This window comes from Candoia aspera, chromosome 1 (genome assembly GCF_035149785.1).
Source record: "Candoia aspera isolate rCanAsp1 chromosome 1, rCanAsp1.hap2, whole genome shotgun sequence".
In the NCBI taxonomy this organism is placed as follows: domain Eukaryota; kingdom Metazoa; phylum Chordata; class Lepidosauria; order Squamata; family Boidae; genus Candoia; species Candoia aspera.
Genome location: NC_086153.1, coordinates 40,412,382 through 40,433,162, shown reverse-complemented (window position 1 = coordinate 40,433,162; position 20,781 = coordinate 40,412,382). Strand labels below are relative to the sequence as shown.

Sequence of the window (20,781 nt, the reverse complement as noted above, 5' to 3'; positions counted from 1 at the left end):
CGGGTGTTCCTGCACGACGACAGGAATACACTTCATTGAAGGCACTGAGATTTGCATCCAAGTGAAACACGTCGCGCTACCATTACTACAGATTCTCGAGAAGGCATCATCTCTCCTCCCCGTCATTCCAAACCGTCAACCGTGTTCCCTGTTTCAAGATGGCCGCCCCGCCAACATCCTTCCTACGGCTGGGGATCCCGCCCTCAGGCTCAGCGACGCGGCTGACGAGAGAGAAAGAGAAATGTCGGTGGGCTGGTGGGCGCGGCTTATCTATCTTGCCCAGGATTGGCTCTGCGGTTTCTAACGGGGGAATGTTGAGGGGCCTGCGTTGCTATAGGCTGCGCTGAGGCTGCACCGTTCCCCGCTACCGAGGGTAACGGTTGGACGAGGGAGCGAGGCTGCCGCTTTGTGCAATTGGCTGCGGCGCTGTCACTCCTTCGTCCTCCCCCGTCACTGCTGGTGGTGCTCTCTCGCTTTCTGGGCCTGAGGCGAGACTGCTGGCCAGGCCGCGCGAGGAGGGGGTTCGCACCATCTTCGCGGCAAGGGACGGAGGAGGAGGAGGTGGGAGCTTGCGCGGAGACGCAGCGAGGTAATGCCGGGACCCAGGAGGGAGCTGGCACACCGCTGAGAGAGCGAGGATAGCGGGGAGAGAGATGCGCTGGCCGTGCAAGTCCACCACCTCCAGTTGCTGCCTCCGACGCTGTGCAGCCGCAGTTTAGGTGGGTGAATCTGGTTAGCTCGAGCTGAGCAGCCGGGAGAGGAGGGAAGCTTCCACTCCCGGCCTCTTTTCTTTGAAAGGCCCGTCATCAGGAGGGGGAAGCGAGTGACATTCCTCGGCTGCCGCTTCCCGCCCCCGGAATTTAAGGAAAGGGGACAGGAGAATGACCCGCAGAGAGGGAGAAAGAAATGCACGCTCTGTTTTATTTTACAAAGCCCTGTTGGAGGACTGCGGGATGAGCAGTTTTCCGGATTCCTTGGGGAGATTTATCTAAGTGGCTAAGTACTGTATGCGGTATTTTCTTCTTCGGAGCACTTTTATTTTTTTTTTCAGGTGGAAGGCTCAGAAAGCCAGGTTGTAAACTCTTGTTCTAGCTGTCTCATCTAAGTCTTGCAAAGGCATTGCGACTTAAAGAAGAGAAACGAGGTTAATAATTCAATTAATAATTAATAATTCAAATTATAATCTTGACTGGGAGGGAGATGAGAAAAGTGAAAGGTATGTCTCTAGCCACTTGGAATTCCTTCCTTCATTATTTTGCAATTTAAAACTAGCAGATGAGCACCTTAAACTTCAGTTTTGCTTATTCAGGGCTAAAGATGAACTGGGGCTAAAGAACTGGGGCTAAAGATGAATTAATAGCATATTGGAAGTTTGTGTGGAAAAATATTTTTTCAGCATTTTATCCTTACTGATAATGGAAACTTTTGTTTTATAGCCTTCATGTTCTATGTAGTCAGGATGAAGAGAATTATAAGCAAATATGTGAAAAAAATTGAACTGATTTTTTTTTCTTCCAATTATACCTCCAAAAGCTACTTCAAATTTCAGTAATCAGCAGTGTTCTGTTTCAGATTTGCTGGCACTTTTTTTTTTCTGGAGGGGCTGTTGAGCAGGGATTCAGCATAACTGGTTTAGTTATTCATAGTTTCAAAAGTCTCATGCCACCAAACTTCCAATATGAAGAATGTTGTACAGTACTAGAAGCCATTCTGTATAAGATAGATTGGCAAATCTTAATGTGAAAACTTGAACTGATGAGGTTGTGGCCACTGGTTGTGCCATCAATCTATAATTGTTGCACATGAGTGCATGAAGTTGCATGTTTTTACCTGTATTACACCACTGATTACAGTTTTGGACATACTGGAACCAGCTCTACTGTTTGGCTAGTCATATTTCCTGTGCCAAAGATGAAGGTTAACAGTCAGTCTGTCTCGCAGAATTGTTTTGAATGAATGGCAAATATTGTGTCTGAGTTCACTATAGATTCTACTACATACATGGTTAATTCAGGGCTTTTAGTACTTGATATGAATACTATATAATAGATTGAAAGGATCTACTATGCAACCCTGCTCAGTCTGAGCCTTGGTGGTAGGATCTGATGAAATGACAGTCTATATTAATTATGCCACTGTTAGAAGAAAACATTCCTTAGTTTACCATACCTTCATGATGAACTACATTGAAACCAAAAAAAAAGATTCTTCCATTTGAATGGGAAGCTATCAGTAACTGCACAATTACCAAATTTACATATTCTAATCTCTATTGTGGACACTGTTGATGTTAGCCACTCGTGATTTAATATTTGGTTACAGTGTTTGCATACAGGTCACACTTGGCAAACCGTGTTTTATCTTTTCCTCAAATCCACATTTTGTTATTTTTTAGAGGAAAATATTAGTTCAAATAGGAGATGATAGAGTCTACGTACATCAGCCTGACTTGTCCTACTGTCCTGGAGATATGGTAGACTGCAGAACTTAACCAACAGAGCATAAGTATTGCTAGTAGTGGCTGCAAATTTTGGGAGTTGTTCAGCTTGGGGAAAGCTGACCCATTTTATAATTATTTAATTTTCAATTATGACTAGCACTTGGTAGAACAGCCATGAAGGCCTTGGAAAAGATATTCAAATGCTGTAATGTGTCTATATCTACAATGATCAGAATTGTGCAAGCCATGGTATTCCCTGTGACACTCTATGGAAGCGAAAGTTTGACTTGAAGAAGCAAGAAAGGAAGAATATTGATGCTTTTGAACTTTGGTGTTGAAGAAGGTTCCTGAGAATACCATGGACAGCCAAGAAAACAAACAAGTGAATTATGGAACAAATCAACCCAGAGTTCTCACTCAAGGTACATATGTGAGCTTTATGAGGTAGACCAGACAGAAAACATGACCAGATGGTCTACATCTACTTTATTGTAAAGCTACATTAACAGAAACTTGCAAGTCTGAAATTACATCTCTCCCCTCCCCCACCCCGTCTCCTTTACAGCCCAAGAAACTAGGGAAGGTTTCTTCTGAGCCTCTTGCCCTGCCCACATTCCTGCTGCAGGCTCAGCTGACTTTTATCTGACCATTCCCTTGGTTGTGTTTCTTTGCCCTGTCTCCCAAAGTTATTCCCACATACCATTATACAAATGACCAGGCTCATATTATGCTATTTTGGACACATTATGCGAAGACCTAGCTCTCTGGAGAAAGCTCTAATGCTGGGAAAGGTGAAAGGAAAGAGAAGAAGAGGATGACCAGTAGCAAGGTAGATAGACTCAATTATAATAGCCATGAGTGTACTGTTGGAAGAGCTGAAGGACCAGGTTAGAGATAGATCATCATGGAGAAAATTGTGTGGTCGCTAAGAGTTAACACTGACTTGATGGCATGTAATCAATAAATTGATAGAAGTTCTATGCTCTAATGCATTGACTTACTGTCTTCATACTTTTTTTTAATTTAATTTTTTCCCTTTTAGTTTTGGAAACTAGAAATTTTATAATAAAGTTGTACCTTAAATCTTATTACAAGTCAGGATTTCTAAGCCAGGTCCGAAACAGACTTGTTAATTTCATTGTGGCATTCTTACATCTGTCAAGATGAAACTGTTTTCTAATCATTGGTCTATCTTGCTCAGTATTATCTGTTCTGATTACTAATGTCTTTTGAAGATACAGATATGGATTAGATTAAAAACTTAGAAACATATAAAACTATTCATTGAATAATAATAGAATCTCTCTCTGTCCTTTGTCTCTAGTAAAAGATACAGTATATTCCATTACAAAATCCTTGCCTGAAGAGATAGTACTTAGTTGAGCCAACTAGCTTTTCTTATTCCATTTTATTTCTTATGGTGATAAGCAGCATACAATACAGATTTAAAGTCTTTTACACAGACAACCTCACTGGAGTAACCATGTGGTAATGTATTATAGCATATTTCTAGGATTAAAATATAAAGGAAATGCTAGAGCCTGGGGTAGCAACAGATGACAAGTATGGTATTTTGCTTACCTTGCAAATCAGTATGTAATCATCCAAATTGCTCAGGGTCACCTCTAGGACAGTAAAATAGAGCACTGTGGAAGTGGCCTGAGGAAACATCCATTTATGTAAACACATCTGTTCTTTTAGTCACTAAGTCTTCACCTAGAAATTGTTGGTGTGGATGGTGGAACATTTCATAAAATGTCACAGAGAAGCTGAATTTGTTTGCAGATAAGTCATATCTGGAGATGTTCTTGCAGTTTGTGGAAAGTTGCTGATATCTTGATAAATTCAAGATATTATACTTGAATTAAAGATTCTGAAGAAAATGTAAATTTTTATGTATTGCATTAAATTAAGTAATCTGTTAATGACTTAAGAGTAACACTAGAACTTTTTATGGATGGTTATGTCTGTGGTGGGCAAAGTAATGAAAGATGCAAAATGGGAGGGATGGGGTTTTAGTTTTCCTCAGATAATTTGTTTTATGTTTATGCTGTAGTTTTCATGTACTTTCCACCCTGAAATAGCGGAAAGTGAAACCAGATTTGACAATGTGGCATAAAGTTACTCTTGGGGCCACAAAAAAGATTGCTCACTGATTTTGCTGAACTAAATACCATTTAGGTTTTGAGATCTCAGTAAAGCTACTGAAAGGGAAGTAGAACTAACATTCTCTGAATTAACTAGATTGTTGAGAACTTATGAATACTTTACACAGTAGAAATTGTACTTTCCCCCTTGTTCTTAGAACAATGTGCAGATAATTCATAGATGAGATCAGTTCTAGAAACACTGCAGTTAACTGAGTGAATCCATGAGATGCAAATATAATATTAGTAAAACTGTATGCAGTATTGTGGTTTGGCATTCAAGTAATTTGATTTTATTAGGATATTTCTAAATCACTATTTGTTATGGTCACACAAAAACCTTTCAATGCAAATATTAAAACAATCACAATTTAGATTTCTGATTTTATTAGCAGAGTACAATTTTTTTTCAATGGAAATTAAAAAAAACCTGTCCAAGTGTTTAGGCTTGATACAAATATAACATCAAACTCTTGAATTTATACTTTGTAATTGCCTGCATGCTACTTGACTTCTCAAAGAATCACACAGTAATTTGCCATTATATCCTTTGTATAAAACCATCAACCTCTAAAATCAAGTAGTCTTGTCAGCATTTTTGGGGTAAGATTCATTCTGATTTTTTTAATTATACAGTGTGCAATAAGGAAGGTTTTAATATAGCTGAGAAGCATTTTGAATCCAGAGTTCTATCTAACATGTTGACTGGGTTGATTGTGGCCCATAGCAGGGCTTTACAGCAACCAGGATTCAAAGGACAAAAGGTGATTCAGAACATGCACCACTGGTTAGGAATCAGACTTGCCTTGCCACAGGATCACTTGTCAGCTGCAGAAGATAGCCATGCAAACCCAGGAAAAAACACAGCTCTTGTAAGGTGTTCTTGGTAGGTGCTATCAGTACATTCATACATTCTCCAAAATGCATTTTGTCCTTGAAGTATGGTTTTCTGCACAGTCTAACACACCAGTTCTAAGAGAGGTCACAGCTTCCAACTTGCGAGTGATTTAAAGCCAAAGTGGTTAAGTGCCAGCATTTTACTAGTAATGCCAGGCAGATGGGTTGAGAAAGTTCTGTCCTCAGTTGACTCAGCTGTACTTCTTGCATTATTATTTTGGTGTTGCTGAGTCCTGTACTGGCTAGATAAATTGTTGCATTTTATTATATTCAGTTTATACAGGTGATAGTGGCATGCACTTAAAAATAGCCAGGATAAATGTTGATTCTTTAAGCTGTGCACACTGCATTGTACTGTGTAAATCTAAAACCTTAACAGGCACCCAGAGTAATTAGTGCAATCCTAACAGTACATCCTAGGAAAAAGAATCAAATAGACTTTTAATTCTAAATAAGCATGCAGAATTCACAGCTGATAATATGTTCAACTTGTTGTATGGCACTGTCAGAATCAAGCCTGCCTCTGACTCAGAAGGTGAAACTTCTTCTGAGTCAGAGGAGGAAATGGAAACTTAGCAGGCTGGAACCAGGAAAACAAAACTTGAGGAGTGGGAAGAGTTCAAGGCCCTGATTGGCCAGGATTCGGGGGAGGATTGGAATCCTCCAATCAGTGTGTGCCAATGACGGGCAGAAAAGCGGTCAAAAGAGAAGGCAGCCCGATTGGCTGCAGAAGGGTCCAGGTGCATGAAGGATCAGTATAAAAGGCAGATGCGTGAAGAGCAAGCTGCCGGAGACAATTGATCCTGCAAGCCTGCAGCTTCAGCAGAATAGTCCCTACCAGCATCAGAGACAGCTTCTGTTGCTGAAGAGGAATCAGCACCTTTGTTCTCTACTGAGGAGGACTTGAATCCTGCTTCTGCTGCCACCGAGGATCCTCTGTTCGCTGAGCCCAGCAATCTCAGCCTTGCATCCAGCCTTGGATCTGCATGGTTGTCCTTTGTGAGCTCCAGACGCACTTCTTGTCTTGCTTCGAGTTTTTAACCAACTCAGTGACCTTAGTCCAGCCTTGCTATGCCCCTGTTCCACAGTTTCGCTCCGAGTTTTTGGTGCAGTCTTGCAACGCTCTTAGATCGCCGATTAGCTCCTGTTCTTCCATGTAGCTTCAGTGCGCCTTTGGTCCCTAGTCTCGCAGTGTATCTTCGGTCCAGTCTAACCATGCTTCGAGTGCTCAGCATTGCTCAGGAGTTTCACACCTATCTTGTAGTGAAACAATATCACAATCTAGCTTTGCTCCGAGTTTCCAGTCTTGCTCCGAGTTTCCAGTCCAGGGCTTCCAGCCAAGTCTAGCCTTGCTCCAAGTTCCCAGTCTTGCTTTGAGACTCCAGTCACTGGTTCCCAGTCCAGCACAGGTCAAGTCCCATCCAGTTCGGTCCTTAGTCCTCAGCAGAGTCCAGGAGGCTCTGATCAGCCGCATCCAGTGCCAATGTAACTCAAGTACTGTTCCAGTTCGAGACCTGTTGTCTTCAATTTCAGCAGCACCTTGCGTTCCAGTCTCTTCCAGTCGTCCAGTTCCTGTTGGGGAGTCTTGTTCTGCTGCCTTGTCACCAGCTCCTTGGGCAATCCTGCCGGTTGTCTTGCCGTTGCCCAGTTAGGTGTGATTGAATCCAGTTCTTCTTGCTTCAGGGACTTAATTATTGTAAATAGTTATTTAATAAAGAATATTTTTGATATTACTCTGCCTGGTTGCATAGTCTGAACAGGACAGTCACTTTGATTGGTTAATTAGGAAAGTAGGTTAGAAGAAAAGAGAAAGAAATAAACATTTTTGGCTGATTTTAAGGCCATGTCTGTACTAGTTATGATGTTCAAGGAAGTGATGGACAGACTTCAACAGACTTACGCAGTTTGAGGGATTCTTAATAGGTACAGTACAGAATAGTATTACTTTGTGATCAGCTGGCTGAAAAGAAGAAACTATTGATCCCCATGACTTCCATGAATTGCTCCAACGCATTTACATATGTGGTAACTTTGCTTTTGGATAAGTCTGAAAATCTTAACAAAAACATTAGTAGAATTCAAAACTCCTATTCATAGTTGGAAGTAAATACTGTTGAATTTTGGATTCAATTAGGCTATAATAAAATTGTTTCTCTTTAATATAACTGTATAACATTTTTGCTTTTTCATTTGGAAAATACCATGACATGAAGTACAACCAAAGTACCTTATTTCTGAAACTTTCACCTTTTCTTTTTCCTCGCTCATCCTGAATGCTTTTGATTTTGATTGATTGATTATGCACCATTAAATGGGTTTTCACTTTTAGCAATCACATAGATAGTTTTTGATTTTACCTGTTCTTAAAAAATGTTGCACCTTCCTCCTCCTCCTCTCTTTCTTCCTTTAATGAATTTTTTTTTCTTAATATTACTCCATATTCTCTATAGATGAGCCTTGCTAAATTAGATTTTTCTTTTTTGGTACTTGGTGGTAAATAATTTTTTTTCCTTTGAAAGAGTCAAACCCCATAGAAGGATCAAAAGCCATCTCTCAGATATTCTGCCTCTAAACTATGAGCTTCAAACATAAACTTTGAAGTTCAGATCTCAGTGATAGAAACAGAGGAGAAATAGTCTATAAAAAAAGGGTCCTAAAGGTACATAGCTTAGAATGGAGTTACAAACTGCATCTTGCAGAGAAAATAATACTAAACTACTGTAAGTCTTTGAACTCATTCATGCTCCAATGACGTAATTACTTATTATACTTTATAAGTGGCCAGTTCTCTTTCAAGAATATAGGCATTCTTGCAAGGAAATGTAATACTGGAGGCTGATGCTTTGATTTGTAGCATGACAACCTTGCATTTTTAAAAAAGATTTTAGAAATCTAAAAGAAAATATTTTTAAATTTTACTGGTTGGTAACTTACTGGTTCTGAGGGGCATCATGTTGGTATCCTAAACATAAAATACTGTTTTTGCTATTATTATAGGATCACACTTTGACTATTGTTCATAAATATGTTTTTAAGCTATTTTAGGTAGTGGGAAGCAATGCATTGAACTTTTAATCTGCTATCTGAAACCTTTAATACTTACAATGTTTTGACTTATTTTTTGTTAGTACCATTTAAATTGTGATTTACTGCAAAACTGATTTTTAATCTGCATTTTCCTTGAAATTCTCCCTCCTACCACATTCTTCAATTTAATGTACACTTGGCCTGCTCATATGTGACTCTTAAATCTGCAATTCTGTGAACTTTTATGCAAGAGCAGGCTGCTGGATTCAGGGAGATCTACTTCTGAGTAGATTCTCATTGGATTACATTACTAATTGGACAGATTAGACAAGTTTTTATTCTTGGACAATACTGACAGATTTATTTATCACTAAGGTTTGTCATAGTTCCTTTTTTTCAGCAAAAATGGAAAAGCTGGGCCCTTAAATACTATTAACATATTTATTGTTTATAGAATACTTTATCAATTTTGTACTTCAAGAAAAATCTTGTAGTTTAGATGAGTTACTGTAGCTTCATCCAGTTAATATTTTATTTGGGTAATCTTTATTTTAATGGCTTCTTTTGAGAAGAAGAATCGTATCAATGTGTTATATGAATTTGGTTGAGTACTAGACCAGAATTACATTACTCATAGAATTTTATTTACTACATTAAAAAGTATTTTTAAAAAGTATTTTATTTACTATAATTATTTTTCTTTTTATTTGGACTACATTGTTTTTAGTATTGCATTTACTCAGCTGATTGTGTGTAACTGTGTATTACAACTTCATAGTACAAATTGTAAAAGGTTTTAGTTTTTGAGGATTATACTTAAGGCACTAATGAAAATGGAATCCTTCAATTTTAATATTTTTCAAAGTAGTTGGCATAATATAAGATATTTAGCAACACGGGAACTTCTATACTACATTTAGGCTTTGTAAAGTATGTAAATTTATGTTAGGAGCTATATATCTTTCTGCACAACTGACCCATATCCAGCAATTCACAATACTCAGGATCTGAAAATTTATTTCATACCTCATATCCTGCTCTCCTTTCCCAATTTTACACACTTATCTTGATAAGAGGCTGTTAAGTCAGAGCAAATGTTTTAGCTTTATCCCTGCTGATAGGGAAGGGGTTCTAACTGAAGAGTACAGGCCTTTTTCACAGTATATTCTGATGCATAAGCTGGAGAGCAGGAATTTGCTGAGGTTTTTTTGTTTGTTTTCCTAAATGGGTTCTCTTCCCGTTGGTCTGTTTTGGTCAAATTAGTTACCCAAACACTAAGGGTAAGGAAGACTGAGAGGAGGAAAAGGAGTAAGGGAACAAAGAAATCAAGGGATTGAGGAAGAAGTTGAATAACGGGAAAATAAAATTTAAGCAGACTGTTTTAATAGAAGGTTTTGTTTAAATTATTAAGTATGCCCAAATGTAATTGAAATGAATTAACAATAATGTATAGTGTCACTGGTCCCAGTACTTACATAATTATAGCTGAATAGTAACCCATAATAGTAACTAAGTTGCTTAAATGTATAAAGAAAATGGTTTGTAAATTTCAGGGTAAATGGCCTGATTTGTATAATAGATTGCTGTAATACTTTTTTAAAAAAAATTATCCTGCCTTTATTATTTTTAAAAACAACTCAGGGCAGCAAACATACCAAATACGCCTTCCTCCTCCTATTTTCCCCACAACAACAACCCTGTGAGGTGAGTTGGGCTAAGAGAGAGTGTCTGGCCCAAGGTCACCCAGCTGGCTTTCGTGCCTAAGGCAGGACTAGAACTCACAGCCTCCTGGTTTCTAGCCCATTGCCTTAACCACTAGACCAATACTTATTGGCAAAGCTTTCTGTTCAGTACTGTGAACATTGATGCATGTCTGAATTTTAACAGTTAACATAATTACATTGTATAGAATTGGGCACTAAGGTAATTCTAATACTATATTAGAGAACTTAGTCACTTAATCTATAGTTATGGATACCTTTCAGCAAGGATAGAAAACTTCTCCATTCAAGCTTTATTAATCTTTATTAAACAGTGGCAAATATATTTAGACAAATAAACTTTTCTATCAGAATGCAGTATAGAATTATGTGATAATTGAAACCATTCTTCCAGTTATATACATGCTAAAAATATCAAAAATTATTGACTGAACCTGGAATTAGCTGCTTGAAGCTTTTCATATTAAAATATTTGAAGAAGGGGTTTTAAAAATTGTGAAAGTTTAAATCCTGCCGTTATCTAAGAATAAGCCCAATTGAACTCAGTAATTCCAGTGAAAATACGTCTATGTTAAAAAAAACCACACACCAGAAGAAGACAGTTGCAAAACACTTCTGTACATGTTAAGAAACCTGGTGTGGATACATTCATTTAAGTCACTAGTGGGTACACTTGTTTTGTAGATTACTTTAAATAAATCTTCGAGTTAAGCTTACCTGCTAGGTAATCATGGGCACCATGGTGTATATGAAAGTTGGTGATCTTTAAACAATTTAATCAGCTTTGTTCATAGTCCCTGTTTGTCAATCTGTTACAAGTAAGAATTAAACTTGTTTGTTTTAAACTTTTTTGACATATGCAGTAGCATAAAAGACAAAAAATAGTTTTTCTGCTTTTAAAAAATTCTTTACTTAGTTATCCAATAAGTGGATGTTGATACCTGGTATGCTAAGGGGCTATTAGAACAAAATTGTGTACATGATGCTGAGCCTAGTATGGGTTATAAGCCTGAATGAATGTATGTTCTTGCAGTCTTTGGCAACTATATTAGTAAAATGTAGAGGGGATTGTTTTAAGGTTGGCTGAAAAACATTCAGAGATCGGAAAAAGAGCCTATATTTATCATTAATCTCTGACAGAAAAGATGTACAGGTAATCGTTGGTTAATAACCACTTGTTCAGCAACCATTTGAAATTACAACGGCACTGAACAAGTGATACTTACAACCGGTCCTCGAAGTTCTGGTCGTCCCAGCACCCTCACGGTCAAATGACTGCGATCTGGGCACTTGGCAGCCAGCTTGCACTGATGACGGTTGCAGCATTCCGCAGTCACATGATTGCCATTTGCGACCTTCCCTGCTGGTTTCCCACAAGCAAAGTCAATGTGGAAGCCAGCAGGGAAGGTCACAAGTTGCTCCAGTAAGTCTCCCCCACCTGGCAGCAGCCATCCCCAGCCCAGCTGCGATTGTGCAGCGCCTTGCTGGCCACCCACACACCCTCACCCATTTGGCAGCAGTCAACATCTTTATGTCCCAGAATACCTCTGGGTCCCACATAAACTAGTAGCTTGTTACAGTATAATTATTTAAAAATAAATTAAAGATTTAAAAGGCTATCTATCTATCTATCTATCTATCTATCTATCTATCTATCTATCTATCTATCTATCTATCTATCTATCTATCTATTTTAAGGAAAGAAGGGCTGAAACCTGTAGTCACATGCCTGTAGGCTATATAGCTAAGGAAAATCATTATGGAAATTATTCCTTTTAAAAAAAAAATTACCTTGTAATTATTAGGCAGTGCACGATGTGAGAGCCCTTGCCCACCCACACATCAGGGTTAGAGGGAGGATGAGGCAGTCCCTGCAGGGTAAGTGGTGCAGTGGGAACAACCTAGCTATTGCCCCAAAACAACAAGGCAGGTCCAAGGTGTGAAGACCAGAGGGCCTATTGGAAACCTCCAGCCTTCCACCCCGTGGGCTCAACCATTTGATCACAAACACATACATGATCTCAGGAAGAAACAGTAAATCCTCAATTTAACATTTAATGAGGGGAAGGGTATTTGTTAAAGCAGAATGTCTTTTAAATTTGAACCAGATTTTATACATGTGCTGAAGCATACTGTGTATGGACAGATTTTGTCTTTATCCAAAGTCTGCTATACTGAGTCCATTAAATTAAAGGTTTATTGTACAAATGCTTTCACATCCATATGCAGTATTTCTATTTGTATTTCTCTGTACAGATTAAGATGAACTATATCCATTTATCAGGAAGCAAATTCATGCATTTCCTCTGGATTCTGCAAGATGCTGTTTATAACATCATCTGTACACCATCCAGAGTCACTTTTATGTGAGATGGGCAGCTATATAAATAAAATAAATAAATATTTTTTTTCTTTTGACTTGTATACATCTAAAGAAACTATAGTACTGTAACAAACTACTAGTTTATGTGGGACCCAGAGGTATTCTGGGAAATAAAGATGTTGACTGATGGTGGTGCTTTTACGCTAGCTCCTCATTTAAAAGGAAAAATAAAATAGACATAGTCCTTAGTAATGCCCAGGTCCCCTAAGATTGTAATGCTTTAATACCCTAAGATTGTCAACACTGGTGGAAATCACCCTTGGAAATTTCTACAATAAAAGTGCAGCTGTGCCACATTGCCACATTTTTGTGTCCATATATGTACCCCCTCAAAAGGGAGGGCCAGGACAAAAAAATGATAGAATTAATAACTAATGTTTAAAATTAATTGCCTGGAAATAGAGTTATTCTAAAATTAATTGATTCCCACTATTCTTTCTCATTCATAGAAATCCTAGAGCTTTGCCTTTTTTTTTTAGCAAAGAGAAGAGAAGGGTTTGTCATTCTTCACTGCATTCATATGAAGATTTCATCAATAAAGTAAATTCTGGATGCAGTCCAGTATACATTTACCTGGAAATAAAATTTGTTGAGCTTAATAAATCTGCCCTTTGAATACATATTCAAAAAGGTTTGTTTGCTGATTATGTTTGAATTAACAAAATAATTTTGTGCGTTCATGTTCAGAAATGTATCCTACTAAATTATGTAAGGCTTACTCTTAGGTAAGTATGTTCAGGATCATAATGTCAAGGTCTTTCGGTGGGGACATGGCTGACTGAGCAGCTGTATCTGCAGTTTCTGCAGACAGAACTGACAATGCGGCTTTTTTGGGGCTCGGGCAGGCTTTTTCCTGAAGCCCAGAAGCATCTTTATGAATAAAGAAACACTCGGAATCATCCCATCTGCCCTCCAGAATGGTGACTTGCGACCAAAGAATCGCAAAAAGCGTTCGCGCCAATCTGGTAAGAGCCCCCAGGGGGCCAGGACATCACCATTTCCAAGTCGTGCTGTAGCCTTAAAGAGACACTAAGTCAAGCCACCCCATTTCTAAATCACCCAATTTATATATATATATTTTAAGTTTATGTACCTTAAGAGAGGCTTTTTACAGCAAGGAGAAGCGATCTCTCTTGGTGCTTATTGTTATTTTTGGGATTAATTTTTAATTAATGTTTCCCATTCAAATACTAAGGAGGATTGAGAATAAATAATTGCTTCCCTGCTATTATTTTTGTATTGAATTTGAATAATTTAATATTTTCCTACATGCTGAATCTGCTGTTTTGAATCTTCAGCTTTCTGTTGCCACTTTCCCTGGGAGCTGCCTATTAGCATACTTTCACTTGTGTCAAAATCTTTTGGAAATTTTCCATTAACTCATTAACTCCTACTTTCGCTAGTCAAGTATCTAGGGGGCACCATAATCTACTGCCTGAAACATTTTTTTAAAATTATTTATTTATTTATTTTTCAAATTTCTATCACCGCCCATCTCTCCCAAAAAGTGGACTCTGGAGGATTTCAAGCAGACTTTCTCAGTTCCGTTGTGAGCTTAAACAGTCTTTAAACAGATCTTTTTTGATTCCTGTCAAGCTATTTTGCAAGATATTTGGGACATTGTGAAAAATACCTTGTGTTTATTATAGAGATATGTGAATGCTTTGGTCTATTTTGAAGTGGGGTAAGGATTTGAGAATGTTTATTTGGATTGCTTTTAAGGCTTGTTTGACTTCATACTCTTTTTAATGATTTGGATTAAGATTAATAAAGTATAAACAATAAATGCTGGTTTTAGGTTTAAGAGAATTAAGATTGTTATAATTGCAGTATTATTAATTATAAGAGCAGACCATTTATATGTTTTTTAGTTTGATTTTTATTATAGTGGACAGAAATGTATTGACTAGTGGTAGGAAAGAAATAATTAGATGTTTTTTGGGGGGAGTTGATTAGGAGGTTTATATATTTCTTTTTGTTTTAATATAAGGGGAAGGAGCAATTGTATTTAGTGATTTTTATAATGTGTTGATGGAATTATTTATAGAAATAATGTGATTTTGGTCTGATATAGAATAATGGATTGATTATGGAAATTGCTGTATATTCTTGTTGTTAAAAGTTGGAAGTCACTTCTTTATATAATCTGTAAAATTCTTTTTTTCTTCTGTTTTCACACCTTTTTAGTTTTTTCTTTTTGTAGTTTTTTCTCTTTTTTGTAGTTTTTATCTTTGCTTTAAATCTAATAAAATTCTTATACAAAAAAGGATCATAATGTCAAATCAGCTTATAGCTTAGTTTAAGTAATACTCATTTCTGTTACCTCGAATAATTATTTTTGCTTTGCAGTTGGTGTTTCTTCTCATATGAAGCAACCTGGCGGCACTGTTCTTGGGAAAGAAACAAGGAGAAAGTTTATTTTGCAGTGGTTCTTTGGTACCTGACTGCAGCTTCTCATGGTTTTCTTGTTTTAAATGTGGTCAGGGAGAACTGTATTCATCATGTATATCTTGGCTATCATCTAAAGTTGGCTTTGTCTGAGTCCTTAGATGCTACTTTATTGCCTGTGTATGGTCATGAAACATTAGTTGGTTGAACTGCTTAGTAATTAATTGATAGCTCTTTGATTTATTTTATGCATACTTTAGAAAATAAGGCAACTCTGCTGCCTTAAATAAATGGGGTTGCTGAGTGCCATTATATATGTATATGGAAAATTTGAAGAATTGGTATGGCAAGGGAAATAACTTCTTCCTCTTAATTATATCTCTAGTTCACTTCATATAAGACCCTAATTATTCCATAAATTGGCAGTAGAAAGCCTAATGCACATAGGGACTCCTTCCTAATCCCACCCAGAATTATCCTGGCATTTCACGTATGATATGCCTACCTTATTTTATTTTCAGTCATAATAGTTGTGAGTGAATAGAGGACTTTTTCAAAATGAAACATTAGCCTTAATTTCTAAGAACGTGTGGTCCCAAGTATATTCAGCGACATTATTGGGAAGTAAAAGTGATGGGCAGCTGGAAGTAACCACATCATTTTGAAGTTTGGCTAGCAACCCAAATCAAAATGGAACAAATAACACTATTTGTATAGCTCTAAGAATGGAGAATGGGAATGACATCATGATAACCTTGGGAGAATTGGGAGTGATTCAGTGTAGTGAGAGGAGGTTAAAAAATGGCCAGAAGTGGTCTGGAGGTGAGCCAGAGGATGGAAGAAGGCTTGAATTAGAAAGGTGACCAAGCAACAAAGGGATAAAGAAACAGGGAAAACCACTGTGTGAATGATTTTCACTTTTCATGAACTTGTGTTGAGTATAGATAGAGAAATTGTGGACTACTGCCAATTGACAATAGCATAGGAGGCATCATTTTTTCACTGTATTATGCTTGTATATCTTCCATTTCATTTTGGTTTTTGAGCCTTAGGCAACTTTTTTTGTTTGTTTACTGTTTTCTCTTATGCAACCAAACTCCTGAGTTGGAGAAAGTTTCCCAAGTTCTCAATATTCAGAGAATAATTAGGTATAAGGGATGAAGAGCTGGTATTAATTGAAGGTGATGTTAAAGAATTCTTAAGTGTTAGGGCCTGGGATAGAACAGGAAGACTGTTTAGTTGACATTGTAATGAAGATTGCCTTTCAAGTTGCAGTTGAAGAAATTGGAAACGTTCAAGTCCAATTCTTTGTATTTCAGTATTTCAGGAACAAAATCTGTGATAAGAACAAGCAACTAAAATGGAGTAGTAGCAAATGTGTATCACTGTCTTCCTTACTTGCTCCTTAGATCAAACATATAATCAGTGTGACACAGGATACAGCAGCACATAATTAGTATGCAGGGTATATTGATACTGTAGGTTGGTCTTAAGCAAAGTAGTTGATTAGTGACTGTCAAATAATTGCCTAAGTTTAAAGCAAGCTAATAATACTAGGGAACTGAAAATAAAATCTGCTCTTTCAAAGTGTTGTATCAGTTTAATGGCAACCATAAAAATTACTTACCTGGAAAACTAATATTAGAAAAGAGGTATATATTTAGTAGCCTTTTGATGTTAAGCAGCAGCTGGGGGAAAAAGCAGGCAGCCAGCTCAAATGATCAGCCAACTCCTCAGATCACCAACCACTTTGTGGGTCATCGTTCAGAATTCTTGCTTTAATGCACTTGCAGATGAATAGAATTCTTTTTACAGTGTTTTGCTAATAGTTACCTTTTAGGAATATTGCAGATTTTGGCATTTTAGCTCCATCAGTGGGTTTTCAGGGAACTTTTTAAAATGTCCAGGGATCCAGATTTGTCTAAAATTATTTTTTTATAGAGGATTTTGTAGTTCATTAGTATGAAATATTTTGTTAATAAACACATCAAGTGAATTATCTACTTTAAAAAAAGTACTCAACCTAAATATTATTATCAATATTTTTTGTCACAGATGTGTCCTTTACCTTTGAAATCAGACTGAAAATTCAGTTCCAATATGATTAATAGCTGTGGTCAAACATAGTAATTCTTGAACGTATGTGACCATATTTTTAATGCTGACTCTGTTGCATCAATATTTATTCATTATCAGTAAAAAGAAAGTACTGAGGCATCATTGTTGGTCTCTCAGTCTAAATCATACACATACAAACACACACGTGTAAATGTTCAAGCTTTGTCACATCTAAATTTTATGACATGCTAAAGCTTTTGTGGGAGAATGCTGTGTTTCATTACATAACCTGAAATCATATATTCAGCTGGAAAGTACCCACCTTAGGCTGCATATTAACATGAAAACTAACTGCACTCCGGTAGTGAAGTTAGGCCTGGCCATTTGGACTAAAGTCATCCTCCTCTCATTTGGGAACTTCCTGCCATGGTCACCCAGAAATTGACAGGTGACAGGGAAAATGGTAATACAGATCTTGTGTCTGTACCTGGCCAACATGACATTTACTGATTGAGGCAGATATTGGCCAGTTGGGCATGTGTACAATTACTGTTGCTTATTTTAGTAGTTGTAAATATTAACCCTTTTCTGCAACAAAATGATGGGTACTTGCAAGTAAATGCTGTATACCAGGGCAGAGGCATTTTTCCTATGGTCCTTATGATGTGTCTTGAGTCAATTTAAAATGTAAAACTGCACACATTTGGAATTATTTATATATTTATTTACATTGATTTATTAGGCATGTGGAAACAGTGGTAAAGCATGGAACACTGGGAGGGAAAAACAAAAATTAGTGTTCTTCCCAATTAAAGTAATATAGCTGGTTTGTATGAAAGTACACAATTATTTCACAGTTGCTTAATCGTTTATTGATGCTTACGTTATAAACTGAAAGTGAAATGGATTAATATCACACTTTCATTTTATTCATGAATTAAATGTTCAGCTATTTATTCTTTATTCAATAAGTGACTTTACTAAATTGTGTTTCTGTCTTTGAACTGTAGGTAACGTAATCCATGGGTAAAGTTGGGAATATGTGGAACAGCTTCAAGTACAGATGCCAAAGTCTCTTTAATCCTGAAGGTGGAAATAGAAATGAAAATGTAGACATAAATTCCAATAGTGCATCTGTTAGAGATAAAAGTGTTTGTGTGCCTGGTCCAGCTCAGCAGCAACCTAGCAGCCCTTTGCAACTGAATCTAAATACTTCAAAAAGCTTTTCAAGGAAGAATCAAAATTGTGCCACAGAAATCCCTCAGATTGTAGAAATAAGCATTGAGAAAGAAATTGACTTGAATGTTGCCTCAGGAGCTAAATTTGCACGAAGGGATTCCTACTCACGGCATGCCCCATGGGGTGGGAAAAAGAAACATTCCTGCTCTACAAAAACCCAGAGCTCTTTGGAAAGTGATAAAAGATTTGGCTGTTCTCACTTGCAAAGGAGGGAAAGAAGATACGGTGTGAGCTCAGTTAACGATACGGATAGCATCTCAAGCAGAACCATAGGAAGTCGTTCTCTGAGGCAAAGACTGCAGGATACTGTAGGCTTATGTTTCCCTATGAGAACGTACTGCAAACAGTCTAAGCCTCTCTTTTCCAACAAAAGGAAGATCCATCTTTCTGAACTTATGTTAGAAAAATGTCCTTTTCCTGCTGGGTCAGATCTGGCCCAAAAGTGGCATTTAATTAAGCAGCACACAGCTCCAGTGAGTCCACACTCTGCTATTTTTGATGCATTTGACTCCTCCTTGGCTTCTACAGAAGATGAGGAAGACAGACTGAGAGAGAGACGAAGGCTCAGTATAGAAGAAGGGGTGGATCCTCCTCCCAATGCTCAGATACATACCTTTGAAGCTACTGCACAGGTTAATCCATTATATAAACTAGGGCCAAAGCTGCCCCCTGGCATGTCTGAACTGATGGGAGACTGCAGTTCAACAACACAAGGAAGTTGTGATTTGGAGGAAGACACAACTACTCTCTGCTTGCAGTCACGTAGACAAAAGCAGCGCCAAATATCTGGAGAGAGCCATAGCCACATCACCAGACAAGGAGCTTGGAAAGTACATACACAGATTGATTACATTCACTGCCTAGTGCCAGATTTACTTCAAATTACCAGTAATCCATGCTACTGGGGCGTGATGGACCGTTATGAAGCAGAAGCACTTCTAGAAGGAAAACCTGAAGGGACTTTTTTGCTCAGGGACTCTGCTCAAGAAGACTACCTCTTCTCTGTGAGCTTCCGCCGCTATAACCGGTCTTTACATGCACGCATCGAGCAGTGGAATCACAACTTCAGTTTTGATGCTCACGACCCCTGTGTGTTTCACTCCTCCACTGTAACAGGACTTCTGGAACACTACAAAGATCCTATTTCTTGCATGTTTTTTGAACCGCTACTTACAGTTTCCCTAAACAGGACTTTTCCTTTCAGCTTGCAATATATCTGCCGGGCAGTAATTTGCAGGTATACTTCATATGATGGGATTGATTGTCTTCCTTTGCCAACAATGTTGCAGGACTTTCTGAAGGAATATCATTATAAACAAAAGGTTAGAGTGCGATGGTTGGAGCGGGAACCAATTAAGGCAAAGTGAACAAAGTTCAGAATCCCTAGTAAGCTCACATTGTGCTTTTTTGTGTATGTGTTACAGTATACTACAGTAAGCACATCAGTGTTTAGATTTTATTGTACTTTGAGCTTAATTGTGTTTACAAGTCAGATGCTGCCTCCAGTTAATCAAACTTAGTTGTGAATACCTCTTGAAACAACGAACAGAACACAAAATCACATTTTTCATGCAGACTTTTAGATTATAATTTGCCAGTTACAAAATAAATCTACTTTCTACTACAGTATTTGTAGTATTGATGTAAGACAGCTATTGGGCATTAACTTTTAAATTCTATTCAGTTTCATAATTCATAATGAAGTAGCTTGTTAGCTTTTTTCTTCTTGATTGATATGAGCACTTGAATACCAAAAATTGATTCAGAATAGCTGCATTCAGTGCTACTTTTCACAGTTCTTCTATGCCACTTTTTATGTCAATACTGTTTTAAGAGGAAAAGTCATAAGTAACAGGGGAAATCACTATAACATGTCATTTCTACATTTTAAAATCATGTGTATTAAGAAGTTCTGTACCAATATGTGGTTCTCCAAATTAAATATTTTAATGGGTTAATCATGTAGGTATAATCAGATAGTTAAATCTGCCAAAAATGCATATAAGTAAAATAATAGTTCTAAAAGAGAGAGAAAAATACTTTCTGGCATATTGGCAGTAGATGAGAATTATAATCTAGCAAGTCTGTTGGATGCCAAGCTGGAGGAGGTTGCCCTATCATTACAGTGAAGAGGCAATGCCTCTTCAGTTATGGCATATGCCATAACTTATTTGTTTCATTAACAGGGTCATCTTCACTCTGCTTTAATCATTTAATAGATGTAAAACATTTCATCCCTAGTCCTAAAAGCAATTTTTTAAATTAATGTTTTAGTATTTTAAAAAATTCAATAGCTTCTAATTAAGAAACCACTGCAGTAGATAATAGTGGTTAATCTGAAGCTTGCTGTAGAATTAACAATTGGAATTTGTATTAACTCAGAAGTTCTTAGTCTGATCTGCAAGTTCTGTTCAAGAGGTTTGTGGAAAGTTAGTGTAACAGTCAAGGATATTTGTATTAGATCCTGCGTTTGATTTATTT

The 20,781-nt window shown here is 37.4% G+C and overlaps 1 protein-coding gene across 2 annotated transcripts; it reads left to right on the top strand.

Moving 5' to 3' along the window:
* Positions 1-354: 354 nt before the first annotated feature.
* Positions 355-20,337, top strand: SOCS5 (suppressor of cytokine signaling 5). Of its 2 annotated transcripts, none has more exons than XM_063302699.1 (2): positions 355-589; positions 18,072-20,337. In XM_063302699.1, the coding sequence occupies exon 2, from the start codon at positions 18,084-18,086 to the stop codon at positions 19,665-19,667; it is 1,584 nt and encodes a 527-aa protein (XP_063158769.1). In that variant the 5' UTR covers positions 355-589; positions 18,072-18,083; the 3' UTR covers positions 19,668-20,337. The 2 variants fall into 2 exon arrangements, with proteins under 2 accessions (XP_063158769.1, XP_063158761.1); XM_063302691.1 differs by having other exon boundaries at positions 356-719.
* The last annotated feature ends 444 nt before the right edge of the window (positions 20,338-20,781 follow it).

Bases quoted from the DNA above. Each gene is read 5' to 3' on its own strand.
- SOCS5 (XM_063302699.1), top strand. From the start codon at position 18,084: ATGGGTAAAGTTGGGAATATGTGGAACAGCTTCAAGTACAGATGCCAA.